This window comes from Tachypleus tridentatus, chromosome 13, assembly GCF_004210375.1.
Source record: "Tachypleus tridentatus isolate NWPU-2018 chromosome 13, ASM421037v1, whole genome shotgun sequence".
NCBI classification, from domain to species: domain Eukaryota; kingdom Metazoa; phylum Arthropoda; class Merostomata; order Xiphosura; family Limulidae; genus Tachypleus; species Tachypleus tridentatus.
The window spans coordinates 61,301,704-61,329,340 of NC_134837.1; the positions used below are offsets into that span (position 1 = coordinate 61,301,704).

At 31.3% G+C, this 27,637-nt stretch overlaps 1 protein-coding gene and 1 long non-coding RNA gene across 2 annotated transcripts; both read left to right on the forward strand.

Annotated features, from left to right (window-relative positions):
* The first annotated feature begins 5,184 nt into the window (after positions 1-5,184).
* Positions 5,185-13,469, forward strand: LOC143238528 (uncharacterized). The gene is made up of 4 exons (XM_076478820.1): positions 5,185-5,353; positions 11,639-11,709; positions 12,541-12,639; positions 13,358-13,469. Exons 1-4 carry the CDS (start codon positions 5,254-5,256, stop codon positions 13,415-13,417), a joined length of 330 nt encoding a protein of 109 aa, XP_076334935.1. The 5' UTR covers positions 5,185-5,253; the 3' UTR covers positions 13,418-13,469.
* Positions 13,470-13,613: 144 nt separating this feature from the next.
* LOC143236851 (uncharacterized) lies at positions 13,614-14,716 on the forward strand. Its single transcript, XR_013019772.1, has 3 exons — positions 13,614-13,683; positions 14,183-14,234; positions 14,435-14,716. It is a non-coding gene; the product is annotated as an uncharacterized LOC143236851 (long non-coding RNA).
* Positions 14,717-27,637: the final 12,921 nt, after the last annotated feature.

The window sequence follows — 27,637 nt, forward strand, 5'->3', positions numbered from 1 at the left end:
GCTTGCACTCATAAAAAACGTGCAATAAAGGATTTTGCTCACAGACTCCAAACACTGTGGATGTTATATAAACTTCACTGTTTTAAGTGTCCTGTTAGTATTTCTTTAGTTTTCTAATAAACCATGAACAGGTGAAACTGCACTTCAGAGCAGTGGGTACGTCCACCAAAAGATTCATTAAGCCTCTTTGTCACAAATTTTCTCTTCTCAAATTAGCCTCTGGTAAAAAAAGAAAAATTTTAACACACACACACATATATACTATTTTGCTCAAATTTTTTATTTATAATATAACAATAAAAGATAATACATACGACCATTGTTTTGTTGGTATTGAAGAAAAAATATACATCAAACGAGCAACTAAATTAATTTCATATTGTAGTTTTTTTATTCTCATTCTGCCGAATGATAATAAAACATTATATACGCTAATATTATGGGGAAGTACTGATCGAAGCGTATTAGCCAATAAAACGCATCATTTCGATACATTTATCCTTATTCACCAATCACACATAATACCTTTTCCTCACATTTATGTTTCCTGATTGTAACATTTTTGTTCGTTTCTAAACAGTGATCCTCTGTACAGGTACTAACCACCTCTTCTTACGGTATGTCACAGTCACAATCTATTCGAGCCTGGATAGTCTACAGAATTCTAAACCATCCGCAAATTTACTCCAAAAATAAACTGTCAAGTTTGTTTCCAATTACCGACACCAGAGGGAGAAAGGTTACGATAATTACATCAAGAAGATTAAGAATTTGAAGTAAAATTGATAAACACTTTCATTTATTACCTGTCTCTTGAAAACCTTTATTAAATTAACATTCAAACAATACTATACGAATAATTTCTGTACACATATTTCCAGAACGTAAATCGTAATTTGTGAAGGGAATGTCAAAACTTGTTTGTTTGCTTTTTTTAATATCGCGCAAAGATACACGAGGGCTATCTGTCAAACCCACGATCCTCGGATTACGAGTCGAATGCCTTAACCACCTGGCCCTGCCGGGCCATGTCAAAATTGTTATCACATAGTGTGTCTTGGAGAGAGTTTTGAAGAATTACCTAAAAGCTAGGTTTGTCCAAAGTGTAATATGTAAATATGTAAATTAAATTTGTGTCAATTAGTGCAATATATCATTGAATAGAACATTTAAAACACGTTGTTTTCTGACGGTTTTTATTATTTTCAGTTAAGAAAACTAGCGTTTTGTGGAGCAGTTAATAATAATCAATGTTAGGAAAATATGTAGTGTGATATTTACATTTCATTGGGGTATCATGACGATCTAAGCAGACTGAAATACCTATAGGTTTTTGGACACAACACGAGCTTTATATACAGGGTGGCCCGTAAGTCCCTACCCATCCACATTGTGTCTAAACAACGTTATAATACTAATGATGAGTTGAAGGCAGATGTTACCGCGGCATTTGGAACAATAACCCCTGCTATGTTAACGAAAATGTCTCATAGAACATGGCGTCGCATAATATTATGCAGCGAGAATAAGGGACAGCACACCGATACACTGGATATATAAGATATATGGATGGGTAGGGGCTTACAGGCCACCCTGTATAATCACAGAATACTGTTCGTAATTTATCTGTAAAGGGAAGTAATCGTAAAATACTAGGATGCTTCATTTGTGTATTTAAAAAACAACTAAGTTTAAATGTACATAAAGTTTTGAAAGATGTAGAATGGAACATGTAATATTCATTATTTCAATGTGAATAACCAGCAAAAGTCAGTGGCTGGTTAATCTGAAATATCTCACAGCCCAACACTATGTTTCTGATCACGTGATACCCTCGAACAATTTTTTTAACGTCAGATTCTACACTAATTGTGTCTGATCTTTGTAATTCTTAAACTTCTGTTTCCAGATTGCATGTGTGCGATTTGTTATTAGCGTCTTAACGTTAGATATTCTGAAAGTTTTGATATTTTAAATAAAAGTTTTCATAATCTGTTTATGTTGCTAATATCAGTATCTTCAAGGTTCTCATAAAGAAAACTTTACATTCGATCACGTGCCGTCACAATATTTGTCCATGTGTATAATTCTAGTGTAACACCATATACTGGTTCTTTAGGTTTATGAACTTAGAAATTACATGTACAAATTTGTAATATTTAACTGGTATATTAGCATTAAGTATCCTTTTTAGGATGAATATTTATAAATGAAGTTCATTAAAATAAATTGTTATTTCTTAAATGTTCAGAATTATTTTTAGGATGATTTAATTAACATCATGATGAGATATGTATTGTGTGAGTCATGGCTTCTTAGAAACATGAACTGCACATTATGGTAGGATAATATAATTATTAATTAACTAATGAATTAGTGTTCATTGCCCTTTTAGTAATAACTAATTGATTAGTGTTAAGCTTTCTTTTTAGAATAATTTAATTATAAATGATTTAATGAATTAGTGTGTAGCGCTCTTTTTATGATGATTTAATTAATTCAATATATTTTCTGGTTTGATACGCATTGTATGAGTCATGACTCCCTGTAATGGCAGCCGGAAAACGTTCTTTACTTTGTGACGTAATCACCCATCATGGCCGTCTGTCTGGTAACTAACTAAATTTCAACTCTCTATAACCTTAGTTGAGCCCCCAAGTGACAGTTTGTTGAACCATGTTTGAAAAACTAATAACACACGAATTCAATTTAGTAGTATACGAGATCTGTTCAAAAAATACGCGGACTGTTTAAATTGCGCGGCTCCAGTTGGTTCCAGGGGAATCCGCTTGGTGTCGCTAGGTTTGCACAGATCAGCTGATTACGACGCCATTTTCCGATTGCAGATATCTTCGTTTGTGTATTAGCTACGCGGCTTTAAGTGAAGTGCGATTTTTCTCAGAATGAATACAAAGAACGTTCTCACAAACATGTTTGATCCTGGTCTGTTGACGGCAGAAAATATCATAATAACTGACAAAACAATGCGTTCATATAGTTGTAGGTAATAATACCCAAACACTATATTTAGTTAGATATACACTTTCACGGACTCATTTTTATTTGTCACCTGATCGGAGGTTAATATTATGTAATCAACAGTCATTTATGAAACACTTATGGACATATTAGACTAAAAGTAAGTTTTAAAATATGATTTTGTTCTCCTCTCCCATGTTGGACAAACTCTTGTTGATTATTTACCAACAATTAGAACTAGGATTCATCTGTGCAATCCAATACAAATATGAATATCCATATTTTTATGAATACAAATTGGATGCAGCAAAAACGAAAAATATTCGAAAACGAATCACACGGATGTATTCATGAACACTTTGTCAGGTAATATACAATAATGTTAAAACGGCAGACGATGAACATCAGTACTTTTATTTTATGAAACATTTTTTTTTTTTTTTGCAAACCGAAACAAACAAAATTTTTCAAAAACTACCTTTACTAGTTTAATGATCTGTAATACACAGCGACTCTATTTTAAGATGATCAATCAAACTGGAAAATTTTAACATTGTATACTACAATTTATGACTCATCAAAACCTATATGGTTAGCAAAGCAACTAACACTCACATGAGCAGCAGTCAAGTCAGAAAATCATTATTGTTTGGTTATATCTGTGTTTGATTTTTGAATTACGAAATCAGAGGAAAACGATAATAACTTTGAAACGAGTAACAGGACTGACTGTCACTCTTATACCATAGCAGCAGCTGAAAGAGCGAAGTATGAAGCCCAACCCTCAGATCTTCTGATGCAAATATGTGCCTGTTAATCATTCGGCTACATGACCTATGCTAAAAAGAAATAACGTGATACGGTCATAATACAGAATGATGCAACACTAAACTACCACTATGGTATTTTTAAAAGTATAAAAAGGTTCGTTATTTTTAATTTTTATTAATAAACACTTAATTTTAATGTACATCTCTTACAATATTGGTGTAGAAAAAAAAAGTATTTTGTGATAATTCGGGATGAACTGATAATATTTTTCAACTTTAACGAATAAATCCAGCAAACAGAAGGAATCGAAAAAAAAAAATGGATATCACAGAATATTGTTGAATATGTATCAGCTGAGTTGAAATTCAGGAATATTAAACTGACTGGGCACAATGTAAAGCATTTGTATTACCACTTAACACCTACACAGGTTTATCATAGAACTCGATAACTGTTAATAAAGTGCAAGTCGCTAAACCGTTCATATATACAGAGAAATACTGAGCTTGTAGATTAGAGCGGGGATTCTTAAAGGCTTCAGGGAGTCTTGGAAGAGGGAGCAAAAAATTTAGTCTGAACCCACTAGCCTTTAGCTACACCCTACCCAAATCAAAAGGTAACAAAATAGAGTTTCGATTATTTATTGTTTTAGATTGTCCCGGAAAGCCAAGTATACGAAACTGCAGGTGTCCAGTGGTCATGTGAGACTATTATGGGTGTCAGTATGAATTATGCGAAATCAATATAGATGTGAGAGTGATCCGCTAACGGTATGATTAAAACACCCACTTCAACGACATCATATTGAAGTGAAAATGGAATGAACTCGTTATAAATAAATGCTAATGAATATCATTGAAATTATGTAAAAGAAAATACAGTAATCAAACTGTAACTAAATAACATAGCTAACCCGTAAACTAACATATTGCAATTATATAACTGAAATTAATAACTACCATAGAAAACAATAAATGCTATTCATCAACTGAATGTCATAGGCAGTAAGTAAATTAATACTCAATGTCATATTTAATATAAAAACAACTCTAATAATGTCATAATTTAACAAATTGACAATGTTCTTCTACTGACATTGTATTAAGCTTTTAAACAGGAAAACACATACAAAAGATGTTAATGTAATGGAATATGAAAAGATCGCTTTCACAAAATAATAGACGTTTCTTTTATAAGAATGTGTTTTTTTTTAATTTTCATTTCTTTGCCGTCATTTATATACACACATTAACACATTCTACTACCGATAGGTACAACACAATAATAACACGGATACAGAAAACTATATCTTTAGCATTCCATGATGCACAGCGATTAATGTTTGTGCATGTACAGTGTATTACACAGTTCTTTCGTGAAATCAGCGATGGTAGAAACAGAGTCTGAATAGAAATCTGATAGTATGATGAAATTTCCTTTTCTTTCTTCAACCAACACTATATAAGAAGCGACAGTCGTTAATATCAACATAATACTAACAGAATGAAGAATAGAGCTCTTCTCGCTACTTATATTTTTCTGGTCTGCTGTATTTGTTACAGTGGATTACAAATAAGTATATGGCTCATTTATTTATGTTGTGGTAAGTACAAATAAACTTTTTGTTGTTCTAATAAAGGTCTATGTTGATTAGAGAGATTGGTAACCATAATACGTTCATTTTTCATTATATATAAGAATGTACCTAGACATTTGTGGCAGACATAATTCCCGTAAAAATAATCGAGTATTTATTTAACCCATGTTTAGCATTACAACTTGATATTTTCACAGTTTACAGTTCTTATTACTAACATCCATGGTGTATTCACAGTTTACAGGTAATTTATTGTAAACATCTACACTGTCTTCACACTACATTTCTTGTAGTGAATATCCCTAGTGTTTTCACAGTGGACATTGCTTGTTGTTACTAGCTGCCATGTTTTCACAATCTGTTGTTAATATCCATGTTGTTTCACGGTTTACAGTTATTGTTGTTAATAACTATTACTTTCACAATCATTTATAGAGTATTCGTTAGTCTAATAACACATGATGGACCATTTAATTCAGATTTAGTCCAGATTACAACCACCTTACTTTCACAGTGTACAGTTCCGTTACTAATATGACAGTGTTTTCTCAATTCCTTATAAGTAATTTGTTGGTCAAATTAAACGCTACTGATTAATTCACTTGGAGTTAGTCTCCACCATAACCATCTTCCTCGAGTTATCCAGCAAGCAGCTGTTTGTCAAGGGTTATTTCTAGTTGATATGATACAATCAAGAATACCCTTCAAAAGTATTAAAATTACGACTAATTACTTGTATGAGAGCTACATTATTTCTGTCTAGTTATTCTGGTAAGATACAAAGCACGAAGCACAGTTTGTTTACTAATATAAAATAAATATATTTGTTAATTATATAACAAGAATAGATAGAATGATCTGAAACTAGAATAATATTTTATCTTTACTCAACGTATGTCATTACTATACGCACACATGAACATTAATACAATAAACTTCAGGACTTATTTCTACACCGCTTGTTTTACCCAATTGGATGATGGAGATTCTTGAACTGGAGTGCTTAATGTAAGACTGTTGTCACGAATGTTTTAAACGTAAATATTTAGTCCTACTCAATTATTGCTCAAACATTCTTTTCCAATGATGTGTTATAATGCCTCACAGCTGAAAGGACGAGCATATTCTCTGTGATGACGATTCGAACTCGTGATCCTCAGATTACGTGTAAAACGCCCATAAGCATCTGACCATGCCGGGGCGACTCATATCAATGTGGTTATGTAACAATGACATTCTCACATAAATAAAACATTCATAGGATATTATTCTGAAAAATAATATTAATATCCCAACCATATTTTCAAACGAAAAGACAGAAATATTATTCTGAAAAATAATATTAATATTCAACCATATTTTCAAATGAAAAGACAAAAATATTACTAAAATCTTGTAAATCTCTTCTATTAATTTTTTTCCAAATTAACTTTTTTATGTTAAAATAGTTTTGACGTAACGAAGAACAAATGTTGTCTTCGAGCTGTGAAGTTATAAGTTACGAACATTTGTTGAAGCTTATTTATTTTATAGTGTAGACCAAATGTCAAGAAAATTTAAATACGTCGTTAGGTAATTGTCTTTTACAAGATGGTGAAGCAAGATTATAATTATACTTGTTTTGAGATATTAGTATTAGGCCTGTTATATTTTTGGACACTACATTCTTTATCTAGTCCCTTAGAAATTTTCAAGAATTATAAAATTGTATAATAATAATATTCCAACCGCACATCTATTCACCGTATTCATTTACGACGTCGCGTTTCGCACTGTAGATGGGGTAGCCCAGACGGTTTGTTTGTTTGGAATTTCGCACAAAGCTACTCGAGGGCTATCTGTGCTAGCCGTCCCTAATTTAGCAGTGTAAGACTAGAGGGAAGGCAGCTAGTCATCACCACCCACCGCCAACTCTTGGGCTACTCTTTTACCAACGAATAGTGGGATTGACCGTCACATTATACACCCCCACGGCTGGGAGGGCGAGCATATTTAGCGCGACGCGGGCGCGAACCCGCGACCCTCGGATTACGAGTCGCACGCCTTACGCGCTAGGCCATGCCAGGCCTAGCCCAGACGGACCAATACTTCCCTTTTTGGTGAGTGATGTCGAGAAAACTCACTTGTAGAGAAATATATATGTAAAAACGGCTCGTTTGGGTTGAGAAAATATTTTACATAGAAGAGCGAACAACGTTTCGACCTTCTTCGGTCATTGTCAGGTTCACAAATAAAGAGGTAACTGACCGAAAGCTGATCAGATGTTTGGAAGGGGTTGTGTAATTGAGTGTCGGAATGTAGAGGGCGGTGTTAGATGTTTGAATATATAATTTTATTTATTTTATTATATTAATATAATAGGTATAAAGGCGTTCCTTTATATTGGTTTATTTTGGGTTTAAGTTGTTGTATAAGTAAGGCTTCTTTAATTTTGCGTTTGTTTATGTTTGTTTCTTTATTTAGTATTTGAGTGTTTTCTATGGTTATGTTGTGTTTATTTGACTTGCAGTGTTCGAAAACGTGTGAAGGTGACTTTTTATGTTCTTTGAATCTGGTTTCCATTTTTCTACTTGTTTCTCCAATATAGAAGTCGTGGCAGTTATCACATTGTATTTTACAAATAATGTTGGTGTGGTGTTTGTCAGTATAGTTTTTACATAGTATAGACCTCAGTTTTGTGCCTGGTTTTTGAATAAATTTAGTATTAACTGGAATGTCATATTTTGTTACTAGTTTTTACCAAATGTTGGTTATTTGTCTGCTGATGTCAGGAATATATGGTATGCAGCAGTATATGGTTTCGTGATTTTTTGATTCGTGAGATATATTTACTTTTGTTGGTTGATTTTGCTTTCTGTCTAGGTGTGTGCGTATAACGTTTTCTACGATTTGTGGAGGACACTTATTGATGTTGATGAAGTATTGTTTTATTTTGTCTAATTCATCGTTAATTTTATCTGGTAAGCATAGTTTTATGGTTATGTTTATTTGGTTTCTTAGTATGTTGAGTTTTTGTTTTGTTTCATGTGCTGAGTCCCAAGGAATGTATAGTCCAGTATGGGTGATTTTTCGGTGGATTCCTGTTTTGAACTGTGTGTCGGTTCTTGTAATTTTTAGGTTAAGAAATAATATTTGATTGCTTTCTTCCTGTTCACATGTGAAGTTAATGTTGGGATGTATAGAGTTAATGTGATTGAAAAAATTAAGTATGTGTTCTGTATATTTGAATCCCGCAACCGTGTCATCTACATATCTGTACCAGTATAGTGGTGGATGTAATGCTGTGTTAATTGCTTGTGTTTCAACTCGTGTCATAAAAATATTGGCTAGAACTGGTGATACTGGGTTGCCCATGCTTAGGCCATTTGTTTGTATATAGTTGTGGTTGTTGAACATGAAGTTTGTCTTTATCGTGGTTAATTCTATGAGGGTTGCTAATTGATTGCTGGGAATGTCTATAGTTGGGTTAGGGTCTCGGATATAGAGTTCTAAGGCTATCTTGCAGGCTTCAGTGGTTGGAACTTCTGTAAAGAGGGATATAACATCAAAACTGGCCATTAAGGCTTTATGATTAAATTGATTTAGATTAGACTTGAAATTAAAAGAGTCTTTGATGAATGAACTGACTGATGTTACATATTTGGAGAATGCCCATGCTACGTATTTACCAAGATTGTAATTAAACGATTCATATGTAGACATAATTGGTCGTAATGGACAATCTGGTTTATGAGGTTTGGGGATGCCGTATATTTGTGGTGTGCGTGAGTCGGTTTTGCGTAGGTAGAAATAAAGTGTTTGTGAAATTGTGTTGGCTTTTTTCATTTTTAGTGGTATTCTGTTTAGTTGCGTCTCGTGTGTCTTTGTTGGATTTGTGTGTATTGGTTTAAATTTGTTCGTTTCTGATAGGATGTTCTTCATTTTTTGGATGTATTCATTCGTGTTCATTATGACTATAACGTTACCTTTATCTGCTTTTAGAATTTTTACGTTTTTGTCTTGTTTTAGGTTTTTATTGGAATTAATGTCTCTTTTTGTAAGATTGTTTTTTAGCTTTCTGTTTTGTGAAATTATGTTTATGGTTTTGTGAGAAAATTCTTTGAAAAAATCGTTTAAGATGTTGTTTTTATGTATTTCTGGAAAATATAAATTATTAATTTTACCTGGGAAGTTTGGCTGTTGGATGTCAATAAAATTATTTAAGTTGTCTTCTTTCTGTTGGTTGTTTTTGGTTGTTTTCTTGTTTATGTTTTCTGTAGAAAGTATCACAAGTCTCCTGGCTAGATCTTCTAAACATGTTTTGATTTCTATGGTTGGAATGTACCTAGGTACTATTGCGAAGTTGAGTCCTTTGTTAAGTAGATGCATCTCGTCTGTGTTTAATTGTCGGTCGGATCTGTCAATTATGAGGTTAGTCAACGGTTTGTCGTGTTGGTGTCTTTTCTGTTGTTTGCATCTTAGTTTTTCTAGTTTTTGTTGTGGCAGATCTTTTTGTCTCTGTCGTTCTTAGTATTGATTTGGTTTATGTTTCGTTGTATAAGTCCGTAAATCTCTGGTTTAATGCAGCATGCCAATTAATGATCTAGGTTCATTTTTTGTTTATGTAAGTCATGTAGTTCTTTGTATTTTGTGTTCAACATGGCTTTAAGTAGTTTTTTTTTGTAAATTTTGGATAATGTTTGTGTATTTATTAAAAGTTTTTGAATTTTCCGACACTCAGTTACACAACCCCTTCCAAACATCTGGTCAGCTTCCGGTCAGTTACCTCTTTATTTGTGAACCTGACGATGACCAAAGAAGGTCGAAACGTTGTTTGCTTTTCTATGTAAAATATTTTCTCAACCCAAACGAGCCGTTTTTGCATATATACTTCCCTTTTTGTTTCTAAATACTGTTTAATGTTACTGTATTTATTGTAACCCACTCGGTCTAAAAAGCTCTAAAATTATTAACTAGATAAACATTAAAAATATTTAAAGCTAGTCTTTATTATTTATATATCTATCAAGCTTTATTTAAAACTCACTCAAATTTACTACTTTTATAACATCCGAATAAAACTCATTCCATACGATAGCGACACTAATTTTAAAAAACAAAATTGTTCTACTTGAAGACCGATTCTACTTTACCTAATTCTATCTTTGTCTTCCCTACTTTTATAATGTTCTATTTTAAGTACTGAAAATGTTCATACGTTAACACTAGCAATTTCTTTTTCACTCATAAACACTTCAGTCAGATCACCTTTATCCCTTATTTTTTCAAAATGAAACAATTTGAATGACCTTAATCTCTCCTCATATAACAGGTCTTCCATTCTACGTACCATTTTCGGTTACCTTCCTCTGAACCACTTTCAACAATTCAATGTCTTTTCCAAGGTAAGGAGCACAACAGTCCCCGTGGGGCCTCTCCAGTAATCTGTAGAATGAATTAATACCCTCTTTAGACTTGTATTCAATATTATCTGTTGATACAGCCTAAAATCGTACTTGTCCTTTCACTGACAATAACCACACTGTTTGAATGGCTTAAGAGAATGGTCAATCATTACACCAAGATACTTTTAATTCAAGACACTGTTAAAGCTATTCCCATCCAAATTATACTTATAATTGAAATTATGATCACCCACATTTATTATCTTGCACTTATTGTCATTAAAAAATAAATTTGGCAATTTATTTGCCAAACTCAATAAATGATCTGAATGCTGTTATAAATTGGTAACATCCTCTTCACACCTATTAGCATATTAGACATTGATATGAAGTGCAAATTTAGGTAATTCATAGACCATTCCTTCATCTGTGTTTTTAATGTAAATCGAAAAGAGCAAGTGAGGTATATCACTTTTAATATTAATTTAGTTTTATTGAACTCTATAGGTAACAACCCTCTGCTTTCTTCCATGAACCTACTCTTCTATACAATTACTCAATTTATCCCCCACACCTAGAGACAAGTTTCTTCACAAGCCTTTAATGTGGCACTATGTTAAATGCTTTATGAAAATCCAGATATGCGAAATCGACACCTTTACCCTCGTCTACATATGCAATGAAAATTTCAAAACACAGAATTCTATTTATATAAATTTATTTTATTACATTAACTGTTACGGTGTGAATGGTTATGGAAAAAGTGTACTTGGAATACTATTATCATTCATTCATCTAATACCTAAATATTTCTAAAGGACAAAATAAAGAATGCAATGTTTAAACCTTAGTAGGCCTAACAGTAATGCTGTGTACAAAGTATAATTAAAAATTTAATTTGTTTTAGATCAAAATGCTACCAATAAAACAAGAGTTACGAGTTACGAATGTCTTCTGAACAGTTCATCTGTGATTGAAGTGAGTATAACATTACTATTTGTATTTCTTTAGCACAGTGGTAAAGAATGTTATATCCACTGAGAATTATAATATTAGAGATGTGTTAGACGCACGTAGAATTTGTTTTGTTTTGTTTCTTACGAGTTTGGAACAAAGATACACGAGGGCTACCTTTACCGGACGCCCTTAATATTTCAATGATAGATTAAAAGGAAGTCAACTAGTACCCACAGTAACACGACTGTATTGATTATATTTATACATTAACATGCATGTGCTTATGATATTTGTATTATAACATGCATATAGTGATGATATTTGAACTATATTATATTTATAGTTATTATAGCAGTACTTCAGTGCTTTTGTTGTGGTTATACTAGTGTACAGTGATCGAAGTGACGAATAATTTGATATTGTTGTTGTATAACTGTTTTTTTATTTCTTATATATTTTAGTCATGTATCGAAAAAGATTAATACGGTATTATAGATAATGGGTACACATATTGTGTTATTGTATAAAATTCGTTTAAATGTCTTTTCAATTGATGACTTAGAATGATTATAAAGTGGCAATTATCCTTAATATAAAGCAATTATTTTTGTATTATTATTTTACATACATATATTTTAATAGGTAACTGTGAAAAAAATTGATATTTCCAGATATGTTTTATCAGAAAAATCTATGTGTATTTCTCAGATTATATGACATTTTATCTTGCAAAATATCAAATATTATACATATTTTTACACGTTTATTGCAAATCTCTTACAGCGCCATAACTATAACAAATAAGTCATCCTTTGTTGTTTATGACACTGTTTATTTCTGTTTATACGTCAGAGAAACGTTATCGGACTGTGCCAGAACCAGACCGCTCCAAGTTTATCAAATGTAGAATTTCTGAACAAAATCTGTAACAACGTGACTAGTAGATTTCAGGTAAATCTACACATACGAATTAACAGATTATTTTCAAGTCACTGTTTATCCAAGTATTACCAGTTTTGTCCTAACTATATATTTCAAAATAATTTCAAAAACTTATCTTCCCTGAATAAGCGTTCTAATAACAAGCTGTTTGTTTATGTTTTGCCATGACAGTTTTAAAGCACTGTTGGAAAAATTTTTAATAGGAAATATTGTAATACCTTTGGATGAGTAGCACATTGTGAATATTTGCACTAATAAAACATCAACAAATATAATATTATTGTACCGTTTGTTTTCACACTTAATTTATAGCTTGTATAAGTAAAAAGGGTTTCAACGGGGACAAATTGTTAAACAAACGTTTTTTATTTTGTGAAATGAAAGTATATAAACCAACTGATACATAACAAAGCTCATGATATAGGTAACATAGAACTATAATTTCGAGTAACTTAGATCAACTCAGCTGGGTTAATAATAGCTAGAATTACTCAGTGAAAGTTTCTATATAACTTTAAGTTTAAAAACGTGCTGGTGTTGTTTAAATTTGAACATATTAGCCTTTATAACCTTTTATTCCCAAGGAAAATTGGAGGTTATTCAACATTACAGGTGAATTCAGAATTGGGTTTTACAAATGTAGATTGTACAATGATTATATTGTTACTGTTATCATTTAGAAGTATATATTAACACAAATAAACTTTTTTCTTGATTTTTATTTCAGATTGAAATTTGTGTAAGAAAGTACCTGGTAAGTGTTTTAATTTATTTTTATGCTACATAAAGCAGGAAAGACGCGTAAACACAAATTTTATAACAACATTTGGTGAACTGTGGGATGAAAGAATGGTTTAATGATTTCATTTTGTTTGAATTTCAAAAGTTTTCTTTCAACTCAATTTTACATGTCAGGTCATAGGTTTAAGGGTGTATCAAGTAAATTATATAATTCAGTATGATTTCTAAACGTTAAACCAACAGTTTTGACAAAGAGTACTTCCATTTTTCATCCATTTCGCAGTTAGAAGTTTGGATCGAATTGTCTTCCACGTAAGTTTATTTCATCAGATATATATATAATACATATATATACAGAATGTTAATTGTATTAATTTTGACACTAAGAGTTACATAAAGTAAAACAAAATGTTCGTTTATTATAAACAAAAACAAGACGAAACTCAAATAAACATCGCTGCTATTATTAACTATTAACTCTGAACTACAATAAACATGTTAAAATAAATCATATAATAATGATGGTTATAATATTTTATTATTATTTTTTGTTCTTGATATATTTATCTAATCTCCTAAGTTTATTGGAACGATTGTTTTTATACAAAATTAAACTTTATAAATTTTATTTCGTTTTGTCTTGTAGTTTTATCTCTGTAATAATTTATCATTTCACTTATAAAAATGTATACATTTGTTGGTTTTTTTAAGATATTGCCTACACTTGACATCACAATATATATTTAAGTGTTCGTGATTCTTGTATTTGTTTTTCCAAAGTTCTCATTTTTTTTCTATATTTTAAACACAGAACTGTTTGAAGAAGAACTCATGAACCGATTACTTTGGCTTTGAGATTGATGGTAAGAAAAAGATGTATAATTCAGATCTAATAATTGTATTATTGTTTATTCTATGGTTAAGAAATGTTCTGGAACCTTCGAGACTAAAACCTATAATATTTTTCATAAAAATGCACAAAATACTCATATATTTAATTTAAATTAACCTACCATTGACGGACGACTGATTGAGGTTTTTTTCTTACTATATGTATTTCCAGGACAGCGAAATGAATGAATGACACAGTTCTTCTTCGATGGAAAGAAGACCAAACAACTTCTAAGCTTCTTAGCAATACTACTTTTGTTCTAATCAGTAAAAATGAAAAAGGAAAGAACAATCTTTTTATTTCCTCTTTTTAATATATATAACCAGATATTGTTTTTATGCTCACATTTTTTATGTCTCTTTAAATATCCAATATATTATTTCAGCATCTAAAATGTTCTTATTTTATGTCTATCTTGTTTAACTGACAGAATAGAAACATCAAACCTTTTAATATAAGTGGAATTTGATGCATTGTTTTATGTTGCATCTAAGAGATGGAAGATATATTCCCTTTAGCCTCCTAGTGGCACAGTGATATATTTTCGGATTCTCTCTGCTAAAACCAGGTTTTGATACCCGTGGCGTGCAAACACAGATAGCTCATTGTGTAGATTTGTGTTTAATTTTAAACAAGCAAACAAACAAACATTCACTTTATGTTTTCACGTTGCACTTTTTAAAATTCTTAAAATTAAATAATGTTAAATTAAAAAATAATAAAAATAAAAACTTCAATGAAACTTGTGATAATATTAGTATTGAAATGTTGAGAGACCTAAAGGTGGCGTTCTTCAATATAACGTTTGAACGTCAACATCATGAAACCATTATTGGGTTGTTATTTATTTAAAAACAGAATACAGTTTGACCAGTAGATAGAGTAAGTGTTTTTCAGGACCTATAATATATATCAGTAGCCTTCGTAGTAGAAGCCAAGTGTTCCTGAAGTGAAATACTTTACATTATATAAAATGTAACAATCAAATTCTTATCCATTAAAGGAAACCTAAAGGGATGAACGTTGTTGCCAGATAATAAACATCTAAATATCTGAATAACAACATAGTTCACTCTTAAATGTAATATAAATGTTTGTTAATTAAAAGACTTTTCGTACACGTAATACTTAACCTATGAATTATATATTTAGTATCCAATTAAAGACACAATCTCACAAAAGAACGGCTGGTATGACCATTAATACTTTTATTAATAATGCAGGTAACAACGTTTCCTTTTTTTTAAAATCTAAAGCTGACCAAGGAAGATCGAAACGTAGTTCTCTGCTTTATTAGTAAAAGTGTTAATACTTATATTAGTCGTTCTGAGAGACACAATGGTAAAATGGTTCGGTGACATCTGTGATTTTGTATTGCAACAGCAGAATTTCTGGACTGTTCGTTTCAGAAAATGATATACTGTAATCAACATACATCAATTAAAGTTAATTAACATTTGTAGTATCAAACAAATTATTACTATGGATTATAATGAAGTATATAAAAGTCCACTACCAGTAAGAACGGAGTTAACATATAAATATGTCTTTTAGCAGATAAAATTATATTTTTATTTTGTTTGTTCCTGGAGTAAGGTCTGTGAGTTCAACCTTATTGGGGTAATCTATATTTTTAGCTTTCATTTGATCAGGAGTTCAGAATAATTATACAAAGGTTATTTACTTTTAATTGTAGAACTAGTAATAGCAGTAGTTAAAATACTTACGCAAGAGGGGTCTCATTTCATTCGATTATATTCACAGACAGATACTAGTAATACCTGTAAAATATTCAGTTTACTATACAACACACAATTTATTTTTCGCCTGCTTATTGATTGATTGTGTGGTTCAATGGATACATGTAAGTAAACACCAAAACTTGCTTCTTAGTTGACACAAGTGCAATTTTATGAAATAAATGTATAACACGTTACTTTAGTATCAAAATAACTTGGAATATGAAAACTTACATCTATTAGAATGTTAAATGCATGACCTTACAGATGGTGAAAAAAAACATACTAAAGTTTTAATTAACATTTTCTTAAAACTATAAATAATGAATTAAACTTTTTTTTGGAATGCATTTTTATATTTACAAAACTTTACTCGGTCTCTAATTTACAAACTATCTGTAACAAGGTAAAATATATATGTAAAAACGGATGGTTTGGGTTGAGAAGATTTTTATGTAGAGGAGCGAACAACGTTTTGACCTTCTTCGGTCATTGTCAGGCTCACAAAGAAAATCATCACTGATTATTATCTGTAACAAGGTGTTTTGTTAGTTTCTGATGACAAATCAACATTTAGAAATCTGACCAGCTTGTGTAAATGTGTGGTATGCTATCCGTTTTCTTTTATTTCTAATATATCATGTTAACATTAACAGGACACAAAATGCATTATAATAAAATTTCTCACACTTTGAGATACCGTTTACACTTATTGTTTTTCGAAGCACAAAATTATTGTTATTAGATAAGATTTTACGAATTAAAGAAGAATTTAGAATAAACTGCTATAATCATGTTAATTATCAAACAAAAGTATCTAAACCTAAAGTGTGTTGACATGTGGTGTTTAAACTGTCAACTTTATTCCAAGATATTAATAATTATAACAAGGTTGACGCACAAAAGCCAAATTATTGCATTGCCTAAGCTTACGTTACTTCCCTGAGACTAAGGTGTTTTCGTCCTCCCAGCCGTGAAGGCGTTATAATGTGACGGCCAATCCCACTATTCGTTGGTAAAGAGTAGCCCAAGAGTTGTCGGTGGGTGGTGATGACTAGCTGCCTTCCCTCTAGTCTTACACTACTAAATTAGGGACGGCTAACACAGATAGACCTCGAGTAGCTTTGCACGAAATTAAAAAAAACACGTCTTCCATTTGACGTAAGCCATCTAACAATGATGTTTAACGACACGTCAATATTCCCAGTATATTCATATGTTTTTTTGCTTAAAGTGATATGTTTTTTGCTTAAAGTGATCAAATCTCGATCATGTGTTAATGACCTGGTAAATAGGTCTTACCGAAAACTAATAAATCACACAATAATAATTTTATCATGACACTGGATATTTGTAGCTTTTCGATAAATTATAAACAAAGAAATTATTTCCGTTTCTACTTGAACTACTTTTCCTTTTTGTTGAACTATTTTCTCTACGAATATACAAAACGACGATTTGTTTTATTTCCCCTCATATACATAAACACCTCTCAAACACATTAAGAACTCGTACCATTTCCTTACAACACCATGTGTAAAACGACGGTGTTCTTTCACGTATGTCATCCATTGGGTCTTGATATATACCATTTTGCTGGTGTTATATATGTGTATGTGTTTAGTTTTTCATCTTTTGAAAGACTTCAGTTAGGTAGTACAACACTTTGGGGATTCTTAAGACATGGAGATACTAGTGTTTATGTTTGTATCCATCTGGCTGGTTTACATTATTGTAGTTCTGTTACAATAGTATCTGTAAGTAACTCTCATATCACCTTGAGTAATTGTTTCTTATTGTTATTCTCGTATACACATAAATTTCCAGAGTTCTGAGTTAGATTATTGTGTTACACTACCATTAGGGATATATGTTAACCTTTGCCTGATTAAACATGTAATGATAAACAGTGATTTATACGTTCGACAGCTGGATGTTATGTATTATTTAATAAGCTCCAACGTCACTGAATTATTTTATTAACTGCGTACATCTGGTAACTCGTACACTCCAGCCAGGTGACTGAAGTTCATCAAAACATTAAAGCCGATTTCCATAGTCAAATATAAATAAATAAAAAGGTATAATCATTCCGTTCTTTGTTTTTGCTAGTGAGCCTTACCCTAATGCATTATTTAACGTTATTCTATGTGAGATACGGTTAACTATAGTTAAGATGAAATGTTCTGGCAAGTTTTGGGTGAAACTTCATTAATTCGTTGGATTGACTATTTTCTATTTGTAAATTGTTCAAGCCAGTGGATTATACGGAGGATACTTTTACTTTGTTTATAAAATGTAACGGGGTTCTCAATCGTTTATATTCCGTTTTCCCTCTATAAATATTTCGAGTTCAGCCGAACCTTCCTTAATACCCACTAAGTGAAAACAAGTAACTGTACATACGTAAGGACGTCAGTTATCGTAATATATATATGATTTTTATTATCTTCCTCCTTTCCACTACAGTAACCTTAAGATCCCTTTTGGGTAAAACACCAGTCTGACAAAGGCTGACGTAGAATGTATTACAAAGACGGGTGACAGGAGTGTTAACAACTATTAATTAAAGTACAGGTTAAAACGTTATTTTTGTAGTTTATTTAAATTATCAAATTCCGATACCAGCCGTCTCTGTAGTATGTTCACTTCAAGTGGGTTTCTGGTCGTCATGAATAACGTACAATCTGATACTGATGTTAGTGTAGGTTGAATATCGGTAACTAGTATTATTTTACTTTTACAATTGTGCATATTACTGTTGTCTGTCTGGTTTAACAACACTTACAAGAACTGTTAACCCCAAGTTCAGTGTTTCTCAGTCAGAATTGCATATATTGAGCTATAAAATCATTTTGTTTTTGTGTACTTGTTTAACTGTAATTGTTTACTATTAGCTCTAGTAACTGTAGTTCACAAACTTCGGATTAACAAAAGTACTTATCCTACATAGGTACAACGATGAAAACTTTTTTTCCAGTTATTTACCTCTTGACCTGTTTAAGGCCTAACACAGATATCTCGCTGTATAAACAATTAATATTCTCATTGTTGACCACCTTGTATTCTCCTATGTACCCGTGCTGTAGTATCGATATTTTAAATTTACTTAAAGCAAAGTAAAAGGAAAAAAAAATCTTTATATTAAATGATCTTGTTTTACAGTAAAGCTACACAGTGAGCAATCTGAATTTTTATGTAAAAACGACTCGTTTGGGTTGAGAAAATTTTTTACGTAATGAAGTGAACAACGTTTCGACCTTCTTTGGTCATCGTCAGGTTCACAAAGAAAGAAAGAGGTAACTGACTGGAAGCTAACCACATGTTTGAAAGGGATTGTGTAACTGAGTGTCGGAATGTAGAGGGCGAGCTTAGATGTTAGTGTATATAATTTTATATTATTTATTTTATTATTATTATTTATTATTATCTTTTTTTAATATAGATATAAAGGTGTTCCTTTGTATTGGTTTATTTTGGGCTTAAGTTTTTGTATAAGTAAGGCTTCTTTAAATTTGTGTTTGTTTATGTTTGTTTCTTTATTTAGTATTTGAGTGTTTTCTATGGTTATGTTGTGTTTATTTGACTTGCAGTGTTCGAAAACATGAAGATGACTTTTGTGTTCTTTGAGTCTGGTTTCCATATTTTCCACTTGTTTCTCTAGTATAGAAGTCGTGGCAGTTATCACATTGTATTTTATAAATAATGTTGGTGTGGTGTTTGTCAGTGTAGTTTTTACATAGTATAGACCTCAGTTTTGTCCCTGGTTTGTGAATAAATTTGGTATTAACTGAAATGTCATATTTTGTTGCTAGTTTTTGCCAAATGTTGGTTATTTTTCTGCTGATGTCGAAAATATATTGTATGCAGCAGTGTATGGTTTTGTGATTTTTTAATTCGTGGGGTATATTTACTTTTGTTGGTTGATTTTGCTTTTTGTCCAGGTGTGTGTGTAATGTTTTCTACGGTTTGTGGAGGAAACTTTTTGATGTTGATGAAGTATTGTTTTATTTTGTCTAATTCATTGTTAATTTTATCTGGTGAGCATAGTTTTATGGCTGTGTTTATTTGGTTTCTTAGTATGTTGAGTTTTTGTTTTGTTTCATGTACTGAGTCTCAAGGAATATATAGTCCAGTATGAGTGATTTTTTGATGGATTTCTGTTTTAAATTGTGTGTCGGTTCTTGTAATTTTGAAGTTAAGAAATGATATTTGATTGCTTTCTTCCTGTTCACGTGTGAAGTTAATATTGGGATGCATAGAGTTAATGTGATTGATAAAATTAAGTGTGTGTTTTGTAGATGTGAATCCCGCAATCGTGTCGTCTACATATCTGTACCAGTATAGTGGTGGATGTAATGCTGTGTTAATTGCTTGTGTTTTACCTCGTGTCATAAAAATATTGGCTAGAACTGGTGATACTGGGTTGCCCATGCTTAGACCATTTGTTTGTATATAGTTGTGGTTGTTGAACATGAAGTTTGTCTTTATCGTGGTTAATTCTATGAGGGTTGCTAATTGGTTGCTGGGAATGTCTATAGTTGGGGTAGGGTCTCGGATATAGAGTTCTAAGGCTATCTTGCAGGCTTCAGTGGTTGGAACTTCTGTAAAGAGGGATATAACATCAAAACTGGCCATTAAGGTTTTATGATTAAATTGATTTAGATTAGACTTGAAATTAAAAGAGTCTTTGATGAATGAACTGGCTGATGTTACATATTTGGAGAATGCCCATGCTATGTATTTTCCAAGATTGTAATTAAACGATTCATATATGTACATTATTGGTCATAATGGACAATCTGGTTTATGAGGTTTGGGGATGCCGTATATTTGTGGTGTGCGTGAGTCGGTCTTGCGTAGGTAGGAATAAAGTGTTTGTGAAATTGTGTTGGCTTTTTTCATTTTTAGTGGTATTCTGTTTAGTTGCGTCTCGTGTGTCTTTGTTGGATTTGTGTGTATTGGTTTAAATTTGTTCGTGTCTGATAAGATGTTCTTTATTTTTTGGATTATTCATTCGTGTTCATTATGACTATAGTGTTACCTTTATCTGCTTTTAGAATTTTTATGTTTTTGTCTTGTTTTAGGTTTTTAATTGAATTAATGTCTCTTTTTGTAAGATTATTTTTTAACTTTCTGTTTTGTGAAATTATGTTGATGGTTTTGTGAGAAAATTCTTTGAAAAAATCGTTTAAGATGTTGTTTTTTGGTGTTTTTGGAAAATATAAATTTTTAATTTTACCTGGGAAGTTTGGCTGTTGGACGTCAATAAAATTGTCTAAGTTGTTTTCTTTCTGTTGGTTGTTTTCTTGTTTTTGTTTTCTATGGAAAGTATCACAAGTAACAAACTGAAGAAAAAGCTGAATTTAATAATCTAGTCATTACATAATCATTAGATATAAGCCTTCCTTTATCACACTTCAAGGATCCTATTTTTATCCCAACCTTCTGTTTACCTATAATGTACTTTAAAAATCGCTACTGTTATTTCTTGTTTTTAACCAAATTGTTTCATACACCTCGGATGTTCTAATTTCCTGTTTCAACAACTTTCTTAATTTTCTATGATTTTATACATATTCTATAACAAAAGTCTATTTAAATTTCTTTAATTTAACTTTTTTAACTTTTAACTTTTTTCTCTTACATCTTTTGTGAGTCAACCTGTTTTTCTACTTGTAGTTACATTTTCTTAATGTGCGAAATACATTTCTTTAAAATATTTAATTGCTTTCTTTACTAATTTTCCACATTTTCTAGGTGGCTCCAAATAACTTAGCTGCGTAAATTACAACAGATAATTCTTGTTGAATTCCTTCAAAATGTGTTGTTTTTTTAATATTTGGAATCAAATTATCATTATTCTTGATTTCCATATGCACTAAAACATCAAACCTAATGCAGTAATGATCACTTGTATTATGTGTTCAAATATTTCTTCTCTCCGAACAATTTCAACTTTAAAAGTTAACAAAAACATGTAAAATAGAATTATTTCTACTGGTTTTCTTACACAATTAGTAAATAAATCCATTTTGAACAGTTTACAGAAACCTTTATTCCTCGTGGTTTGACTCTAGCTCTTCCCAATAAATATGTCTGAAATTAAAATCGCCAGTAATTATGACTTCATCAACAGCTCAAATCTTCATCTCACTACAAAGTTTTTCAATAGTTTCATCAGTTTCATCTCGTGGTCTGCAAAAAGTTCCAACTGAGAGCTTTTTCCTTTGTAATCAACAAACTGAAACCCAAATAGATTCAGTTTTTCCTTGCTTTTATCCTTAATATTGTCAAGTCAACATTCTCACCTTTCTTTACTACTCTGTCTCATTTAAACAACATATAATAATGTATTTCAAAGATATTTCTGTCATCAAAACCTTCTAATCCTACCTCTCTTAAAGTAATCTATTTTGTATTTCTTTTTTCTAGCATTACAATAGTATCAATTAATCCTACTCTTAAAACTACTTTTATATAGATTTTCTATGCTAACCGTTTCTCTACATCTAAATATTGTTCATTAAGTTTACCTTTGCCCTTACCACAATCTAGTCAAAGCACTTCCTACTTAATTATAAGCCATCCATTCCGAACTTAAATCCATAATTAATTCTATGGCCTTTATATTTATATGCTTTTCTCAACGTCCTATACTTATCAATTAGCTCCTTTGACTTATTCTTCCCTATATGACTGAACCCTTTATGTAGAACAAAAACTGTATAGTTGCCAGTCACCTTCATGATATCTCTTGCTGTGTCAGTTATGTCTTCCAGTAGTACCCTAGGGTAACATAAGTCTTTTCTCCCTATTTACCCCACATACTATGCTATCCATATACTGTGTCAAGTTATCACCTAAAAGTATAACATCTTTAAGTTCATATTCCTTACCTTTGTCTATTCTTTTTGTTTGGGCTCGGCATGGCAAGGTGGGTTAAGGCGTTCGACTCGTTATCCGAGGGTCGCGGGTTTGAATCCCCGTCACACCAAACATGCTCGCCCTTTCAGTCGTGGGAGCGTTATAATGTGATGGTCAATCCCACTATTCTTTGGTAAAAGAGTAGCCCAAGAATTAGCGGTAGGTGGTGATGACGTAGCTGCCTTCCCTCTAGTCTTACACTTCTAAATTAGAGACGGCTAGCGCAGATAGCCCTGATGTAGCTTTGCGCGAAAATCTAAACAAACAAACAAACAAATCCTTTTGCTTTATTTCCCTCGAACAGTTCCTCGTCTTCATTCGCCAATGGCTGAAACTTGTTGCCCAATAGAATTGAGTCTCTACAATTAAGTTCACTGTTGTTAACCCTAATACTACACTTTCTAATTGGTGGCAGTGTGAGTAAGCGAGATTTATGAAATTCGGTGGGTACTCTGACATTTCTAGAGTGATTACACTGCAAGTACAGTATACCTGTTTTTTATGCCGCAAAAAGTCTGTGCTAATTATAATTTTATTGCAACATTTTTGTACTAATTATACTGATACTGAAACACTTCTACTCTAATTCAAGAAGGAATGCAACAAGCATGTGTTCATTATATTGTTACTACAAGCTATCTGTAGTAATGTACGTATTGCAACATGTCTGTAGTTATTACACGATATCATAATTTCAGTCACCATAGCAATAATTCGAAGCTACTGTTTTGGTTATATTGGTGTATTGTTAATGAAATTGACATATAAATGAATATTGTTGTTTTATAACCATTTTGCTTTATCATTTTTTATTAATTATCAACACTAAATTAGTATTACGTATTAATAATACGTTCTAATAATACTCTATTGGGTTATTGTTTGTGATGATAATTTTCAAGCATTATTGAAAAATGTTCAACAGTAAATGATATACTTCCTAGCTTCACGTTTAAAACGTAATATTGTATTACATTAGTAAAATAAGTAGTCTCGGTTGGTCAACAGAAACTTTTTAGACCTACTTGGTTAAACTCTAGGGTAAGATTTCACACGGTGAACTTAGTACACTTAGCCCAATCACGAATATTTGTCCTTATTAAACAATAACAGAGACAATATAGTACTGTTTGTCTTCGAATATTATGTATAGTTTGCATTACTATTAAGTGTTACTAGTGGTGCAACTTCAGACACAAAGGTTTGTTATCTGGTGAAATGAAACTATATTAGCGAAAATGCTGTTAACAACAGATTGATAACTATAATTTCATGTAAATTTTGGACTGAGGTTTATGAGAATAGGTCGTACAATGATTATATTGTTGTTGATGGTAATTTGGAACTGTATATCATCATAAGTGCAATTGTGAGAATTTTTTTGCGGATCACAATTTGTTACTATGTATATAAACACAAGTAGACTTGTGATAATATTGTTGTTGATGATAGTTTGTTACTATATGTATAAACACGAGTAGACTTCTAATAATACTGTTGTTGATGGTAGTTTGTTACTATATATATAAACACAAGTAGATTTGTGATAACATTATTACTGATGTATTTCGACTACGTAAAACTGAAATTGGTGTGAAGAAATTATACATTTTATTAACTGACACCCAAAACCGTTAGAACTTGGTGAAACTGTATAATTAACAATTGAGTAAAAAATAAAGACAATTGTACGTTTCAGAAATGCTGCATTTATCAACAACAGTGGTTTCACCAGTAACCCCCAATCAGGCATTGATTAAAATCCTTCCTACCTCCTTGTTAGGTGTTTAGGGTATTAATAAAAATTAAGATATTCCTTTGCTGGGGAGGTCAGAGAACTGTGATCCTCTTTGGAATGCTTGTGGAGGTTAGGAGCCATGAAGTTTGAAAGTGTGTTGTAACAATGCTTTATGTTGGTTACTTAGAGATTTATAGCAATAATTGTATTTGTGAATGAGAGGTTCGTGCTGATAGTCGTTGGTGTTCCTTGATTGGTTAATTTCTTGTTGGCAATGGTTGTCGAACCTTTATGTCCGTCCAACTTACAGCTAGTTGGATCAACACAAGGGGAGGATACGGATTTGTAAAAAGGTTTATATTTGTTTAATGGCAAAACTGGAACTAGCCTTACATGTGCCTTGATATAAGTGGGGCAAAGCTTAAGTTTATTTGGTCGTTTAGAACGTTTTTCTGGATTTCTTTTTCTTAATTCTATTTATTTCTAAAATTTCAAGGCTACTTAGCTCTTCACCACTATTTAAGAAATTAAAAATTTTGTAGTTTTTATTTTTCGGGTGAAATTGGTGTTTAGTTTCAATAAAGTGTAATGGAAAAGATTGAATCTATTTTCCTTGCTATTCAGATTCTGGAATGTTAGAGTGCTGATATATGATATTACTTCATATATTATAAAAATAACTTTTAGTCTGTCTTTACAAATATGTAGTTTTCTTGTAAAAAAAATTATTCAGAAATAATCAATATAATTGGCAGAGTAATTAATACGATGAAAAGTTTTGCATCTTAAATTTTCTACCGTAAACCTATTATCTGTTGTAAGAAGCTAAAATAGGTAAAACAAAAATCCCTGTTTTAACCCTCTAACCATTGATGAAATACTGGGTGTCTAAGAACAATATTCCATGAATCAGTAGTAAAACACATGTTAGGACACTCTATGTTTCAATTCAAAAACGTTCTTAACGCTGTATTATAAACGTGAAGGGACACTTCTCTTCATGATTCAATATATAATATATTCTCTTATTATGTGGCCTAACATAAAAATGTTGTCTAAGATATTTTCTTCATGATGGATCTGACATAGTTTGGTGGGAAAGAATCTGGACTTGCAACCTGCAAGTCACGGGAGCGAAACCTCTCATCAAATATAGTTGCTTTTTCAACCATTGACTAGTTAGTTATATGGTAATGGTTAATCTCTATTCGATGTTAGTGAGGAGTCCAAGACTTCCCAGTTGGTGGTGTTCACTAGCTGCCTTCCCCTACAGTCTATTACTTCAAAATTAGGGACGACTGAAACAAATCGTCTGTGAATTGTAACTATAAAGAGAAAATCAACATAACGCTTCATCAAGATATATAGATAAGTTACTTAGAATAGCCTATTCCTAGAGAAATATAAATGTAACTGATATTTATATATATCAGAGTTAACCTGAGGGTGATATACTGTATTTGATTGTAAAAGGGTGATTTTTCTATTGACATAAATAATGATAGCCTGTAAACTGAAAATGTTCCGAGCAAAATGTCAGAAATCCATTCTAAATGATTACATTATTAACGAAGAAGTCGCACAGTTGGTTACTTATGAAAGTTTAGTTTCGAAAATCTGAACATTTGTTCTGACACCTATAATTATCGAATTTTTAAACTTATTTTTATGATTTTCTATATTAACTTAAATTGTATATATTTTATTTCGATCTGGTTTATCGTTTTATTTCTACAATAATTTAACATTTTGCATATAAATATTAAAACGTACACATTTGTTATTGTTTTGTACGTAATGCCTGCATTTGTTATAACAATGTAATGTCTATATTTACGTATTCCTTATTTTGATTTTTCGTCTACAAGTGATTTTTATTGTTTTAACACTATCTTGTTTTTTCTTAAATATAGAACCGTTTAATTCAGACTCTTTGAACAGCTTATTTTGGCTTTAAGATTTATGGCAAAAAATATTTGTATAATTCAGGTCTAAGAATTATATCGTTATTTTATTCTATGGTTAACAAACTTGGAACATGTTAACTAAAACACTAAAATGCACTACAAACATAATGTCAAAACTTCTAACATATATAATTTAAATTAAACTAATTTTGAACAGCGACTAAGTAGAATTCGTTTTTTCACTCCATGTGTGTCCATATCATTTCATAAAACAAGAAGCTCCAGTTTCCCTATTAATACTAAATTCCTTTGCTTTTTAACTGAGCAAAAATAAAATAAGTAAATCACTTTTTGTTTTCCAAATTCTAATATCACAAAACAAAGGATTTGGTTTTTCTCATATTTTGTTTATCATTTATTTGTCTAATAAATGACTTCAGCATCTTTAAGGCTGTTAGTTTCTGTGTGCCTTGTTTAACTGGTACGGTAGAAATACGAAATGTTTATCTTATATCTATGGTATGAATAAACTATCCTTTGAAGATTGTTTTAACGTGTGTTTTTTGTCTAAAACACTTAATTTCAAATTGGTATTTAAGAGACAGTTTTCTAAAATAGAATAAAACATTGAAACTTTGGACAATGTTAAGAGACCGGAAGAGGGCATTCTTGAATATTTATACGTCAGCAACATCAAATCATTATTAGTTGTTATTTATTAGAAACTGTTTACAATCAGCTAGAATGTAATATATGTAACATTCTTCTTTAGAAAGTGCTCAAAACAGGATACGCTTTGACTGTTAATTGTAATATGCAGGTCTTTCGTTCACGTAATGCTATACCTATACATATTAATTGTATATTTAATATCCAATCTCACAAAAGAGAGCGCCGTAGGATACTTAACACACCTGGAAAAAATATCTACTTATCAGTAAATTTCTGTTATTCAAGAACTTCGATGTACATTTAAATGAAATATGTTTGGATGATATATTAATTCAAACAATTTATTCAAAATATTTTATATAATATAAATGTACACTTACCATGTGAACTT